The sequence below is a fragment of the Stegodyphus dumicola genome, chromosome 12, assembly GCF_044657685.1.
Source record: "Stegodyphus dumicola isolate Sdum_Otavi_A_Nest chromosome 12, ASM4465768v1".
Lineage (NCBI taxonomy): Eukaryota > Metazoa > Arthropoda > Arachnida > Araneae > Eresidae > Stegodyphus > Stegodyphus dumicola.
This window is the reverse complement of record NC_140779.1, coordinates 6,447,778-6,463,593: the sequence shown is the minus strand read 5'-3', so window position 1 is coordinate 6,463,593 and position 15,816 is coordinate 6,447,778. Positions and strand designations below refer to the sequence as shown.

Sequence of the window (15,816 nt, the reverse complement as noted above, 5' to 3'; positions counted from 1 at the left end):
TTGTGAATTTATGTATATATATGTGTGTATATATGTGTTTTAATTTGGTCGATTTGTACGAAAGAACATGTCGCAAATGTATGCAAATATTTATGCATTCAGTTTCCAGGTTACGCTGTATATAGCACTCATGTGCACACGTAACCAGTTCTCAGGCTTTTATGTATTTAGGTATTTATTTATTATGCCTTTAAGTGTATTTATGTGTGTATTTATGTGCGTATTTATGTGGTTAATTAGGTCGGTGTGTACGAATGAACATGTTACAAAAGTATGCTAAAATTAATGTATTCAGGATCCAGGTAACGTTGTACTCAGTACTCAAATGCACACGCAATAAGTTCTCAGGTATTCATGCATTTAGGGTTTTTTTTAATTATTATTTTATTTATTTATTTATTTTAGTACATTTAAGTCGCACTTATGCACAATGATATCAAACGAATATATTACTGCCCCTGTTCGGCCATGTAAACTTTTATTGGAGTTCAATATACGCTGGGCCCGGACACTTTGGACGGGAGCTCACCCCGTTGGCATTTGGTCGGCATGACTGTTGACGGTACGGTCCGGGCGTTGGGACAGGGCGTCCTGTGCAAGGCTCGCGTGTGGCCCCTCAAGCCGGACTCTAGATATGGGAGGACGTGGCGCTATACGAATTGACCATCATGGTAGAGGGATGGTGCCCACGCCCTCCGTCACTTATCACTTATATATACAATAAGACCCCGCTTAACGCTGTTTCGTTTAGCGCTGTTTCGGTTTAGCGCTCTTTTATTTCAACCTGGGGATTCCACGAAATCGCTCGCAGCATACGGGGATTCCCCGAAATATTATGCAGCGATAGGTTTCAAATACATATCCGAAAGAGTGTACTTGTATTTCTTGTTTGGTGCGGTATTGTACAGACATATTTTTATTATTGGAAACATTTGTTGACATTATTGTAAGTAGGTATTAATTTACATATTTAATACTATATTACAGTGTCAAATATTTTGATCTTTAGTTTTTTACTATGGGTGATAATGAAAAAGAAAAGAAAGCAACCAGAAAAAGCATTTCACTCAAAACTAAAATGGAAGTGATTAGAAGATTAGATTCTGGTGAACGTCAAGCTTTAATTAGTGCTTCATTGAATTTGCCAACTTCAACAATAAGTTGAAATATACTCTTAACTTATACTTCATAAACTCTATCCGTTTAAAGGCAAACAACATTAGATGCTTTTGTCACAAAAAGGCAGAACACTGAAAACGCGGAAGGCTAACTAAATATGACTGACTGAGAATTTTATTTGTTTTTTTTTAAGAATATTCGTTTTGTTATTTATATTTTGTTTTTATTTTTGCAAGAAATAATAATGTGGTATTAATTTGGGCTTTAAGAAATAAATGTTTGGTTTTATTTTTATTAAAAAAACATACTTTTTAAATTTAATACCTAACCAATTTCCTAGCCATCTTCCCCTAACCCCAATATTTACATGTAAAGATAGCCTCGTTTAGCGCTGTTTCACATTACGCTCTACTTTGATGGAACGTATCCCCCGCGTTAAGCGGAGTCTTACTGTATATATATATATATGTGTGTGTGTGTTTATGTGATGACAGAATTTAGTTCCTTACAGTAAATGAGAGATGAGTGCTTGACTAGGGAAGACATTAGATCATCACTAAAAATATGAATTACGTAGTAGAAGATGCAGAGAATTTTTGAAGAATCACAAAAGTCACTTACTAATCCAAATATATCTTTAATACTTGTTGATTAAATGGCACAGAACAATGGGTCCAGTCTGCACCCCCCCCCAATTTTGATGATGACGCATTACATTTTTAATAGAAGCTGCTAAGCAAGAGACGTCCTTAAGCTCGCAAGCTTAAGCAGAGAAAGAGCGGGGGGTAGTTGGGTTGCAACGGTATTTATGGTAAACGTTTTCGTTAATCTCATTGGCTAAAACTTATAGGCAATGCAGAAGTTTAAAATGATGCAATTTCGAGAAAGTTATTACCAGAGCGGAAGTGCCCAAATTAAAAATGAGCAATTAAGAGGCTTTTTAAGTTAAAATTTTGATTTCATATTTTTTATCTTACATGCATATATTTTCTAAAGCCGATAGCAATAAAAAATGAGGTGCATAGCTACAGGTTATAGCAGTCTCATATACGAAATTTCAACGTTCTACGTCTAACCATTTTTGAGCGAGATACATATGCAACTGGGTACGTACAGATGCCACGAAAAAAATCCATTTTGTATCCATTTTAGAATCCGTTTTGGAATTGAGTTCGTTTATTCTATCCGTACCTAAGAAAGTCAGAAAACAAAAGTCAAAAGGGATTCGGGAACGGTCAACATGGATATTTTCGTTGAAATCGGATAACTGAAAATTTTCGAGATAACAATACTTCCTTTATTTCGTGCAAGAAAGTAAAAGTGGCATATTTTAAAGCTGAGAAAAAGGATCAGTTGTGGTACAAAAAACGGTCAAGGATCGTAAAATGGAGCAAACTCGTACAGCAATATAGTTTTATTCATAATCGGCTGCGCCAATATTTTTCTTTTTAGATTAAATGCGCATTAAAATCGAAATTATCTAAATTTTTGAATGAGAATTACACCTGGAAGTGCACAAAATATTGCTAGAGATATAGTGTCAGAGATATAGTGTCAGAAATCATTTAGCGTTTTCATTTTTACTTCCTTGTCCGAAGTAAAAAGGAAGTATTGTAATCGCGAAAAGTTTCAGGCAGCATATTTCAACAAAAATATCAATTTTGACTGCAATCCAATGCAATTTAACGATGTTTTTGCGTGATATCTGTACGAAAGAACAGAATAAAATATTCTTTTCCTTCCAAAAAATTATAAAACTGCTTTAAAATTAATTCTGAAGAAAATTTTTCGTGGCGTCTGTACGAACGTACGTACGTATCTCGCATAACTCAAAAACAAGTAGCCTTAGAAAATTGAAATTTTGTATATGGTATAACATGTAGATGCTATAACATGTAGATGTGCACCTCGTATTTTGGTTGCAATCGGCCGCACCAAACGTATATAAATATATTTATATATATATCTACTCTATTACCCGGCTCAGTGATCTCAGTTTCTTTACTCTTATATGTTTGTAAATTGTACATGTTTTGCTTTAAAAATGATTGAATTATGTTGTTTTTATCTTCCCATTAAGGATTTTATGCCTTTAGTAAATCTGTGTGCAATAATTTTAGAATTCTCAGCAATTTTAAAGTTGTTTAGTTGCCTCTAAGCATGTTTTTAATGGCGGCCATTGATTGTTTACATTTGAAACAGGAGACTAGTGGATTTGTTGCCAATCTAGAGAAACTTAGCTTCGCAACAATAAAGATAACGCATTCATTTATTATTGCCAATTAAATCATGCTTAATCCTTTCTGAAATTTTTTCGAGGAAATAAGCTTTTGACATTTACTTCCGTAATTTTTAATATAGATATTTTGAGTTTTTATGTATTTTTGCCTTCTAGCGAAGTGAGAACTGAATTAATTAAATGAGAAATACTCAATCGTCTGTGAAAAACTGTTTCTTTTTTGTTTTGTTTGCTTAATTTCTTTTATACATAGTTCTAGCTTTATTATAGTATTTGAATAGAACATGTGGCAACGATTAGATAATTCTTTAAATGATATACATTTTGTGCATTCTGAGTTATGATATGAATGAAATATAATACTGTTAAGTAAACCTAGCGCCAGAGTGTTGCTATGGTAAACAAAGTGAATTTTAAAGAATGGCATTTATTCTATTGTGGTTTATGCTCTGTCGGCGAAGTAGGTTTAATTCAATCTAATAAGTTTAAATAAAATGCAAGAAAAAATGCGTATAATTTAATATTCCATACAAGGAAGTCATGCGGTGTAATCAGATTTTTTAATATTGTTATCATCATACATAAAATGCTTATAATGGATTGGACTTAGAAATTTATTTTATAGATATTCATATTTTATTAAAATGAGTCAAAGTAAAATATCTACTAAATAAAATGAGTTAATGTTTGAAAATATCTTCTTCTAAATTTAGTAGGAATTTATAGACATTAATTTTTAAAATTTGTAATTTAATTAAATTTTTAAAGAAACAATTTTCTGAAAAATCAACTTCATTTGTTCAAATAATAGTAAATCAATACCCGTGTATTAAATTAAATATAAAGTTCCCTCATTTTATGACATAATTCAAGCCACAAATTTGCTGAATACAGTAACAATGCTCAAAGTAATTTTAAGAATTATAAAGTATTTTCTTTATAAATAATGTCTGATTTTGAAAATATAATATCTTAGGCATTATTTTACACGTTTTCCAAACTTTAGTTAACAATGTGTTTATTAATTTTATCTCAAAAGCGTGAGATATAAAAAAAGAACAACGGAGATAATTAATTACTCGTTTAATTTAAGGGAACAAAGTTAATGGGAATTCAATATTCATTAAAGCTTTAATGTTTTTCGCATGAAACATAGATAAGCTATTATATGACTTGAGCAGGTTTCCAATATAAAACTCTGTCAACAATGGCGCCTAACCTTTAGGTAATATAACCTCAAATTCTATAAAATATAAAATTAAAAATTAAAAAATTCATAAAATCAATTATCAAAATGTAGTGTTAAATATAATTACAAATTTTGAATCAGAACTGAAATTATTTTCTATTCAAAATACATTTTTGCAGCTACTTCACATCGCTTAATTTTCATTTTTAGTAAACATTAATAAAGCAATTACTGTATTGGATAAAAATGAAATACTTTATCTCTTATTTTTTAAGTTATGTATAAATCATAAATAACCTGGTTGAAAGAAGTCTCCGTCTTCTCTTGTCACTTTCCTTTTTTCTGGTCGTATTCTTTCTGAAGCTTAAATTAATATCGTAACTGATAACTAATGTGAAATTCATAAGTATCAAATCAATAATTACTCTGTTTTATTCAGTTCTCTTCTTGATTGGTATAGTGGCTGGTGTTGCTGACTGCCATATCGTTGGGCCCAAGCAAACATGAATATTTATGTGTACGGTATCTGTGCGCATGGGAGGCCCGGTGGCGCAGTGGGTAGCGCATCGCCCAGCAGCACCACAGGTCCAGGATTCGATTCCCGGGCTGAGCAAGGTCGACTCAGTGTTTCATCCCTTGATTTCCATTAGTTGGGATGATAAAATGAGTACCAATTTCGCTTGGGGACTAAACACTGGGGGTCCTGCGACAAGTTGACCACTTGTTCAGGGTATATGCTTACGCACCCCGGGTCCCACAGTCAAGAAAGCAGGCACTGCAGGCCTTGGCTCATTAGTGCTGTTACGCCACTAAGCGCATGGGGCCACTGGAGGCAGAAATTCCTATGAGAGTTTGGTAGGAGAAGAAGAAGGATGGCTGACTTTTGCATCCGTCCTTCAAAATGTTCTACATCTAAACTGCACTTATAATAGATTATACTTATATTGTTAAAAAATATTCTAAGAAACCATTTGACAAGAGAAGAAAAGTGTCTGCCTATTCCTGCAATTTTGTTCCTTTGTAAGGTCATTTTTAATACAAAAGAGTATTAGGTCAGAAGAGCTCTTAGTGTCGAAACGGTATTTCGCGTCGAATCACTAAGCGTGGTCAGTTATAACGTATTTCTCCCACTTTCTTAGCATGCCTTCGTGGTGTAGTGGTCAGCAAGCTCGACGCGAATTCAAGAGATCCGTGGTTCGAGTCCCGGCGAAGGAATGGCTCATTCTTCACATTTCCTGCTTCCAAGAAATCCTAATGACTGTACAGAGTCACTTTTCAAATCGTTGCGACCATAATATTATCTCCCTGTATTAAATTTAAAGAAATTAAATCATGAAGAATCTGCATGAATGTGTGTATGTTTCTCGCATTTTGAAAAAAAAAAAGATGGCTAGAGCTATTTAGTTTCGAATAACGTAGCCCTCCACGCGAACATGCACACACGATGGAGCGATTTTCAAATTTTGAGTATGTTTAATTATCTATTTAGTATTTTTAAGACTTTAAAGAATGTTTTAAATAACAAACTCAACGATTTAAAAGTTATTGGCAACACTGTACGGAATAAAACATTTTTATCTCCAGCGTGAGAGACTCTCTAACGGAAATTCTGAAGATTTGTTAGTTTTAAATATTTTTAACCCAAAGGGGCGTTAGCTCAAATGCTCTGGAAACGTGTCTGAGAGTATAAATAAAAAATCTGATGTGTACACCACATGACTTCCTTGTACGGAATATTAACTTATACACATTTGTTTCTTGCATTTCTTTTAAACTTATTGGATTGAATTAAATCTACTTCGCCGATAGCGCATAAACCACAATAGAATAAATGCATTCTTTAAATTTCACTCTATTTGTTTACCATAGTGACACTCTGCCGCTAGATTCACTTAACAGTATTATATTTCCATCATATTATAACTTTATGACTTATGAATTACTTTTTTCTGATCATTAACTACTAAAGGGTTTTAGCCAGTAGATCGCATTAAAGTGCACTAGGCAAAGATATTTGCAAATGAATGGTACTAAGAGAAGTACCAACACCCGTGGAAGAAGAAAATTCAGCTGCATGAGCAGGCACATCTTAATACTTACGAGAGTAGGAGTTTATATATTATAACACAGAATGCACAAAATTTATATGATTTAAAGAATTATCTAATCGTTGCCACAGGTTCTATTCAAATAGTATAATAAAGCTAAAACGATGTATAAAAGAAATTAAGCCAACAAAACAAAAAAAGAAAGTTTTTCACAGACGATTGAGTACTTCTCATGCAATTAATTCAGTTCCCACTTCGCGACAAGGCAAAAATACATAAAAAGTCAAAATATCTGTATTAAAAATTACGAAGTAAATCTTAAACACTTATTTCCTCGAAAAAATTCCAGAAACGGTTAAGCATGATTTAATTGGCAATAATAAATGAATGTGTTATCTTTGTTGTTGCGAAGCTAAGTTTCTCTAGATTGGCAACAAATCCACTAGTCTGCTGTTTCAAATGTAAACAATCAATGGCCGCCATCATAAAAAAGGCTTAGCGGCACTTAAACAACTTTAAAATTGTTGATAATTCTAAAAATATTGCATACAGATTTACTAAAGGCATAGAAACCTTAACCGGAAGATAAGAACAACATAATTCAATCATTTTTAAAGCAAAAAAATGTACAATTTACAAACATATAAGAGTAAAGAAACTGAGATCACTGAGCCGGCTAACAGAGTGGATATATATATATATAAATATATTTATATATGTTTGGTGCGGCCGATTGCAACCAAAATACGAGGTGCACATCTACATGTTATAGCATCTACATGTTATACCATATACAAAATTTCAATTTTCTAAGGCTACTTGTTTTTGAGTTATGCGAGATACGTACGTACGTTCGTACAGACGCCACGAAAAATTTTCTTCAGAATTAATTTTAAAGCAGTTTTATAATTTTTTGGAAGGAAAAGAATATTTTATTCTGTTCTTTCGTACAGATATCACGCAAAAACATCGTTAAATTGCATTCGATAGCGGTCAAAATGGATATTTTCGTTGAAATATGCTGCCTGAAACTTTTCCCGATTACAATACCTCCTTTTTACTTCGTACAAGGAAGTAAAAAGAGAGCCTAATTTTATATCGACATATAAAGACAAAAGTAGAAAGTCACTTATCAGTAAATGCACCTATGTGTGCATTGAAATAATGTGAAATTTATGCGTCTTCATAATATAGTATGTCTCCTCACAATGTAAGTATGTTTTATTAAATGATATGTTGAAGATACTAACTTATTGTGAAGAATAATTTAAGACGATGGTATTTGCGATGCTTCATTTCAAAAGTTTGAGCATTGCTCCCCCTCTTTTTTGTGGAAGGTGTACTTATGTACGTACATACGTACTATCTAAATATTCACTGGTATTCAAGAAATAGTCTTACATGGTATGGATGAAGGTATTAATATTGTCTTTCAACATAGACCTCACTTAAATATAATCTGTCAGAGCAATCATTTTCATTCCAGAAATAATATGAAACTTTCATTTATCAGCTCAAATAATATTATTTTCGGCTTTTCCCAAACTGGTCACGATTTTTATTTCTATTTTAGCACTCAATTGTATTGTGACTCATGTATAACTTGCAATATCGTAAAACTTTAAAATTCATGTGATATATAGACAAAGTTTTATTTAAGGATGAAAGTGTCAATTTCACGCACATACTTTAGTCTACTGAATTTGTGAGCTTATTAACATATTGTTTCTCTTTTTTTTACATTTTATTTCAGTGCCTAGTATTGAAGGCGAGTTTCTGAAGCTGAAGAGAACTAGTCGTCTCAGCATGGGAGCCTATTTATGCATCGCCTCCAATGGTGTTCTACCTTCAGTCAGCAAGAGGATCATGCTGAACGTACTTTGTAAACAAATATTATTTTTTTTTACATCATTTTACTTCGATTAACCGTAAAACCCTGTTATTTACTGTTTATATTGCAGTTTGAAAATTTGTTTAGCTTTTGTGAAAATTTAGTAGTATCTTTATATCGCCTAAAAGGCTAAAAGTCTTACTACATATTTGCGAATAAGAATAAACATATTCTCAGGATTATTTTACAGAAGGGCATAAAAAGTGCTACTTTGGTAGACGGTTGCACGGGTTTTGGCGATTTTTTTTTGGCGAGGGATACGACTTATGGTAAACATATTGCTAGACATGTTGTTTAGGGTAACCAATACTTTATTTGTTGTCATTTTAATCAAAAAATAATGCGTTTTATTATGCATAAATTCCGTGTTTTAAATATTATTTATTACTTCAAAATAATAAAAATGAATTTAATTTTGCATTTTTATTTGAAATAAATAAATGTAATGAATGATGTAATGAATGACGTCACATTATTTTAAATGTAATTGGTTTTAATATCTATAAATTTAATGTAATGTTTTAAACATTATTTGTGGCTGTTAAACATTAAAATACAATTTAATTTTGCATTTGTTTTAAAAATGATTTTATTATGAATGATTATTTAAATAATTTTAATTCTATGCGTGATGTAATCAGCTCCCTATTTGGTTACTGAATATTTGTGTATTACCGCGCCATTTTAAAATTTTATTATTCATCTCTTCGAATTCGTCAGATTTCAAATGGAATGGATATCTTCGTTTCGAAGATGAATGTTGTTATTGGTAATTACCAAGAATTATTGGTATGGGAATAAAAAAATTGCCCTTTGAGACCTTATTTTGGCCAACCTGTCTTTCCTAATTAAAGATTTATTTATAAATTGTTAATAGCGTCAGAGGAAATTTATTTTAAATTTTTGGAGGAAACCTCGCTAATTGCTTCTTCAATGAAGTGCGAGATATGTGGATAACAGATGAAGATGGTTAAAAGAGACGATTCAATTATAATTTCGTTTTTTTTTTTTTTTTTTTTTTTTTTTTTTGTGGTACTTATCAATAAACAAGAGGTTAAATTACTCAAAAAAATGTAAGTACATATTTTTCTTTGATTTTATAATTGTATACTTCAATTTTTGTTAAAATATTAATACACTATTTTCAAAAATTGCCGAGATAATTACTGTTACATATGTTTTAATGTTAATTATATTTTATATAACGTATTTTAAAGTATTTGAATTTAATAATATTCTAATTCTTTTAAATGTTGGTAGGATTGTTTTTAATTCGATATTCAATTTCAGTAATATTTTAATCTAATTATACGTTGGCACAATGTTTTTTATAGCGGTGTTTTTATTCTCTTTTTTGCTATATGAAAGTAATAATAGCCTTAGTTTAGTATTTTATACTCATAGTGAATGTATTTATTTACACTTGCCTGCCATCTTAAAAAACGACATCTTCAACAAAAAATTAATCCATTTCTTTTAACGATATTTATTTTTTTTTTTTTTTTTTTTTTTTTTTTTTTTTTTTTTAAGTTTCGAATACTTTACTATGCGTAAAAACAGCGTTTTTTCAAGATGGCTGACGATTGTAAAAATCGCGCCAACAATTGCGCCAACGTAAATCGTTAAAAATCTGTGCAACCGTCTACCAAAGTAGCACCGTTTATATTGTAGTTTAAAAATTTGTTTAGCTTTTGTAAAAATTTAGTAGTAGCTTAATATCGCCTAAAACGCTAAAAGTCGTACTACATATTTGCGAATAAGAATAAACATATTCTCAGGATTATCTTACAGAAGTGCTTAAAATACTCTGAGTTAAGTTCACAGCACTGTTTTAAATTTACTGAAATTAAATAAATGTGTTATGAAGTGAACCACTTAATAAAAGCAGTTTAATAAAACTTTATAATAGCAGGAAATATGTGAAAATAAAAGCAGTTTAATAAAACTTTATAATAGCAGGAAATATGTGAAAATAAAAGCAGTTTAATAAAACTTTATAATAGCAGGAAATATGTGAAAATAAAAGCAGTTTAATAAAACTTTATAATAGCAGGAAATATGTGAAAATAAAAGCAGTTTAATAAAACTTTATAATAGCAGGAAATATGTGAAAATAAAAGCAGTTTAATAAAACTTTATAATAGCAGGAAATATGTGAAACTGCAATTATTAAATTATACTTAATTTTGCATCTTAGAGAAACAAAGCAATTTAATGCAAAATGATAATGAAACCAGAGCCGGGTAGCGCAAACGGGCGCTTATCGCGGAGGCCGGCAGTGTCTCACGCGAGCGTCTGTCCAGGGCCGGGGGCTTTTTTTGCTACTAAGCCTAAATCCATGAAATTTCCGAAGTATCAACGCATTGTTTAATAATGCTCTATAGAGTATTTAAACGGCTTATGCTTTATAGATATTTTTATACTATATACTTTAATTACTTTATTTCTTGTTTAAATGCATATTTTACACACTTTATTTTCATTATTCACCATTTTATGACTTTTAACATTATACATCTGAAAACTAAATATATTACTTAAAATTCTCTTTTCGTATAAAAAATTTGAATACAGGGATCTACACACAGTCCTACGTTACATTCCTTGCACTCGTCATAACTCATTTGCCGTTTTGGAGGATTTTTCCGGGAATGTGAACAAACGAAGCATCGTCGTCTCATTTTCTTATCAGTCTCTTCTGAACAAAGTTTTGGAAAATGTCTTTCAGTTAATCTTTCAGAATCAATATCAGAATTTCAGAATCAATATCTGAAATATTTTGCATCATTTCTGCTATTTCATGCTCTGTTAAACATTTTCGACGCTTCGACATTGCAACGGTAAAAACAGAAATAATTCACGTCTAACAAGATCTAATTATTTTCTAAAAACTGAACTGCAAACCGAAATACCCAACGCTTTAGAGCAAATAAAACTTCTCTACTTAAATAAACAACTACCACGTGCGAATAAAGTGCGATTTAAAGAGACGTCATAAATCACGCCATTCGGAAACAATTATTTCCCCTTTTGTTTATATAATCAAAAACACGTGTATGTGAGTCATGCTTCTCTCATTTCGAGTAGAAGGTCTAATGTACATGTATCTGAAACCATATGGACATACAGTGCCATCTTGTGGCAGAAATTATAGTTTTTAAAACGTTCCAGGACACTGCCACAAATACGTGACAGTCGGTAGTGAACGGCAAAATGCTCTGGCACCCCTGCGTGTTGGCCGGGAAGTGAGTGTGTTCGTTGCTGGCACGTAGACGTGACAGTCGGCGCGAAGGGGTTTTAATGAAGTCTCATCTGCTTTCCGTTAAACTGAAATTTAGGGACGGACAAGCTAAATACAAATAGGGAGGTAAAAGAAATACAAAATGAGATAAATATCTAAATATGTAACTGATTTGCAAAATTCACTTAAGTAATCCTTGTCTTTTCCATTTTTCATAAACGGAAATTGAATGCATTTGCATAAATTTGCAATTTATAGAATCTTATGTCTCCATTACCCCACGTCACTGAGTAAATAGTTCTGAAAATGATTTTTTATTATTACAAACACAGTGATAATAGCTAAGTAAATATTTTTAGGTACTCTTTTATTATCGGGATCAGATTCAGAAATGTACGTATGTATGCACCACGTGTATATGTAAGTATGTATGTGCGTATATTTAGAGAACCTCACAAATCAGGCGAAAAGCATTAAACTTTCTCCAAGCTAGTATAACCTTTCTAATCTGGCTTCAGAAGGAAGTTACGAATTAAAATCAGATAAATTAGATCACACATACATACATACGTACGTACATATGCACATACATACATGAACACATACATCTTTTGTTAACTTCCTTTTGTAGTTAAATTAATCACTCATAAAATGGTTGTAAAAGACAAACATTTATTTAAAGATAAATCTTAATAACCTACACGTTACGTATTCGTAAACGTACATATCATAACAAACGCACTTACTGCATCGTACCATTAAACATTTCAAGCGTGCATCATCTCAATGTATATTTTTAAAATTATATATAGAACGACATCCAGAAATTAGCTGTTTCTCAATAGATATTTTGTCTAATAACAATGAAATAATTTACAATCGTGCTTACATTTTACATACATGCATATAAACATTCCTTTTTGAATCCGTTCCCGATAACAGAAGAGTTGTCTTCAACAAAATTTTATATTTTAAGTTTTAAATAAACAATATTTATATTTGGTAACTAAAGTAGTATCTTACTGCATTTACTCACTTATTAAATCCTATTAGATTGAAAATAAACTGTAAGAAATAATTTTTCCCCTTAAAATGTAATTTTATTCCAAAATTCTCTACGTTTTTGGGAAAAGGGCCTTTTGTTTACAGTAAAAATACGTTATTTCATTAACAATTTATGGGAGAAAACATTTTATTTATAAATAATTTTCCTTCCTCAGATATATGTTGTTTCATAAAGAGGAGTTGGAACCCCAAAATCTTCAAAAAATTGTGATTTCGGATTTTTGCATTTTCTAATTCTCTACACTTTTATCTTTCTAAAAATACCATTCTTTAATCTCTGTGAAAATTAGAACTGTAAAAAAATCTAGTTTAAATTTGTCATCGACTGCTTTGATCAATGAGGAATTTTACATAAAAACGCGTTTTTCTCCGAACGTGCTTTTTTATACTCGATGTACCTTTTCTCAGGAACCACCGCTCACAGGTATCTAAAGTTTTTATGGCTTATTTATTAGGTTCCCTAATATTTACTGAAATGAGCTTTTTGTAATAAACTTAGAAAAAAAAAATTTTTTTAATTTTTTGGGGTGAGAAAAGTGCTAAATTTTACTATGCCTAACAAAATATCCTGTAATTTACTCTAAAATTCAAAATGCTTCAAACGCTCATTTCAGTATAATCAAATAGGTTATAGTGTTGCGAGGCCCCAACTTGTCAGCAACTATGGTAGTGACTACTATGAACTGTAAATCACACAAACTCGTAAGAAGGGTTTAAATCCCTTTTTATTCCACTTTAGAAATAACAGCTGCGTTCACTTGACGCTCACAAACTACGCCGACCCTACGGTTTAACAAAACAAAAATGTGAAACTAAAAATAAATGACAGGATGAATAAATAACGAGATCACTACCTACGAGGCTCTAAAATCGTAACTAACTTAACCGCGTTCTAAGATACAGCTGAGATTCAGCAAGCTTACTGATTAAGCAGTTGAAGATTCAACGAACTGCCGAGATAGGCACACAAGCCGAAACGCGCGGTTCTTAAATTTCTACCTAGCAACCTTCACGCTAGTGATTCAAGAAGCACACATACAATCTCGTTTCCCTTCTATTTAAACTCAACTTACTTCTGCTAAAATGTGAATATACTGCGCGTTCTACTACAATTTACATACTCTGGCATTGGCAATTCTAGGGGAAAGTAAAGGCTTGACAGGAAAGATAGCTTAAAATAAATGTTAGTTAAAATAAATATAAACCCTACAAGGTATACTTTAATTACAGAAAAAATTTCAAGCTTGTATCTACAGCAGATTTTAAGAAAAGGTACACCGAAAATGGCCAATTTAACATTGTCGGTATAGAAGTGATACCCCTAAAGTATTTCAACAGAAGATCTTACAAATAAGGCAAAAAGCATTAAACTTTCTGCAAGATAGTTGTAATTTTTCTAATCTTACTTCGGAAGAAAGTTATGATTTAAAATCATATAAATTAGATTGTTTTATTTATTCAAATTATTAACAATATTATAGCATTAATACCTTTCAAGTAGTTATAAATTATTTAGATTCAATCATATAATGAATTATTACATATAATGTAATATAATTCTGGGTGTCAGAATTGTATAACTTCAAGCATAACGTAACAGTCTGAACAAATTAGTTCAGAACTGTATTGTAATTAAAATTGAAACTGATAGACTATTAATTGAAATTAATCAGAAACTGAAACTAATAACAGTATTACTGATGTGGTAAATACAAAACTTGTGAAAAAAATAGAATTATATCTTAATGAATAACTTGAATTTTAAAATTAAAGACTTTAGTTTTAGCAGTTCTTCAGATTATGAGTGCCATTGTTAATACTCTTAAGGGTATTCAGACTTTCTCGAATTTAATTTTATTTCGTTTTGACTCTAAGAGCCTGATATTTGTTTCTTTAAATAATAATCTAATGATTTATCAGTAAGCCTATTGAATACTCACAAAAATTATTCGAGAGATTACCAGCTTTTTTTTACATTAGTTAAGTGTTTCATACTTATTTTATTTATTAAATAATCCAATGATAATAAAAACTTAATTTTGTTAAAGTTTTAAAATAACCATATTTATCACAATCGATGAAAATGCTTAAAAGGTTATCCCAGCATCTATGATAACATCGTTGAAAGTCTAACTTCAAAGAGGAATTACTTTCATATGCTTAGCTCCAAAATGTAAGATACAAGCACATTAAATAAAACGCATTTGAAAATACGCTTTGCAAATTAAGTTCATAAGTTGAGTATAAAAGGATCTTGTTATAAAAGATAAAGTAATAAAAAGTTATAAAAGATAAAGTTATAAGATAAAGTTATAAAAGATAAAGTTATAAGATAAAGTTATAAAAGGATCTTGCTATCTCCACTAACCGATTCACCAACTCATCCAGCTTCTTTTCATAGGACTCTCGTACTAGAATATGGAAGAATTTCAGAAATATATCTTACCTCCGTTATCACTGACAGTCCAGATCAAAGTTCTGAAAGAGTTCCAAAGTTCTCGAAGTCTTGTAACTTTGCAGTTTCTGTATCTGCTATCCACCCGGAAACTTTCAGAAGCTGAAAGTAGATGAAACAGTTAAATGCTTACATGCTCAACAGATATCCATAAATTTACAACAACACGAAATACAAAGCAAACGCAAATCAATATTTATTAATAATACTTATGTCGTAAAGAAACCATATTTAGGTCAAATATAATTCTGAAATATCTTCGATTCGAAGTTTAGTTACCACTTCGTTCTTTCGAATTTTTAGATCAAACCGGGATCTGTGATTTTCGGCATCTTTGACGATCAGTACTGCTCACGCCTTATATTAATTCAAGTTATTGATAATTCAAAGCGAAAGACAACTTCGTACAGATAGCCCAGAAGAACAGCTTAGCTAGTGTCCTTGCAAAATTGGTGTCCTAGGCAATTGCCTTTGTGCTTGGACCGATTCTTGCTTTAGATCTCTGCTGCACGTATTAACTATAATTAAGGCAGACAGTACGTAGTATCGATTCGATTCGTAGTACGGAT

General features: G+C 31.3%; 1 protein-coding gene across 1 annotated transcript in view; it reads left to right on the top strand.

The window, feature by feature from the left end:
• Positions 1–15,816, top strand: part of LOC118201156 (lachesin-like) — a 259,543-nt gene that overhangs the window by 221,116 nt on the left and 22,611 nt on the right. Inside the window, exon 5 of the mRNA XM_085806926.1 lies at positions 8,349–8,477. Within this exon, the coding sequence (XP_085663052.1) occupies positions 8,349–8,477 (129 nt within the window). The remainder of the gene's footprint in view (positions 1–8,348; positions 8,478–15,816) is intronic.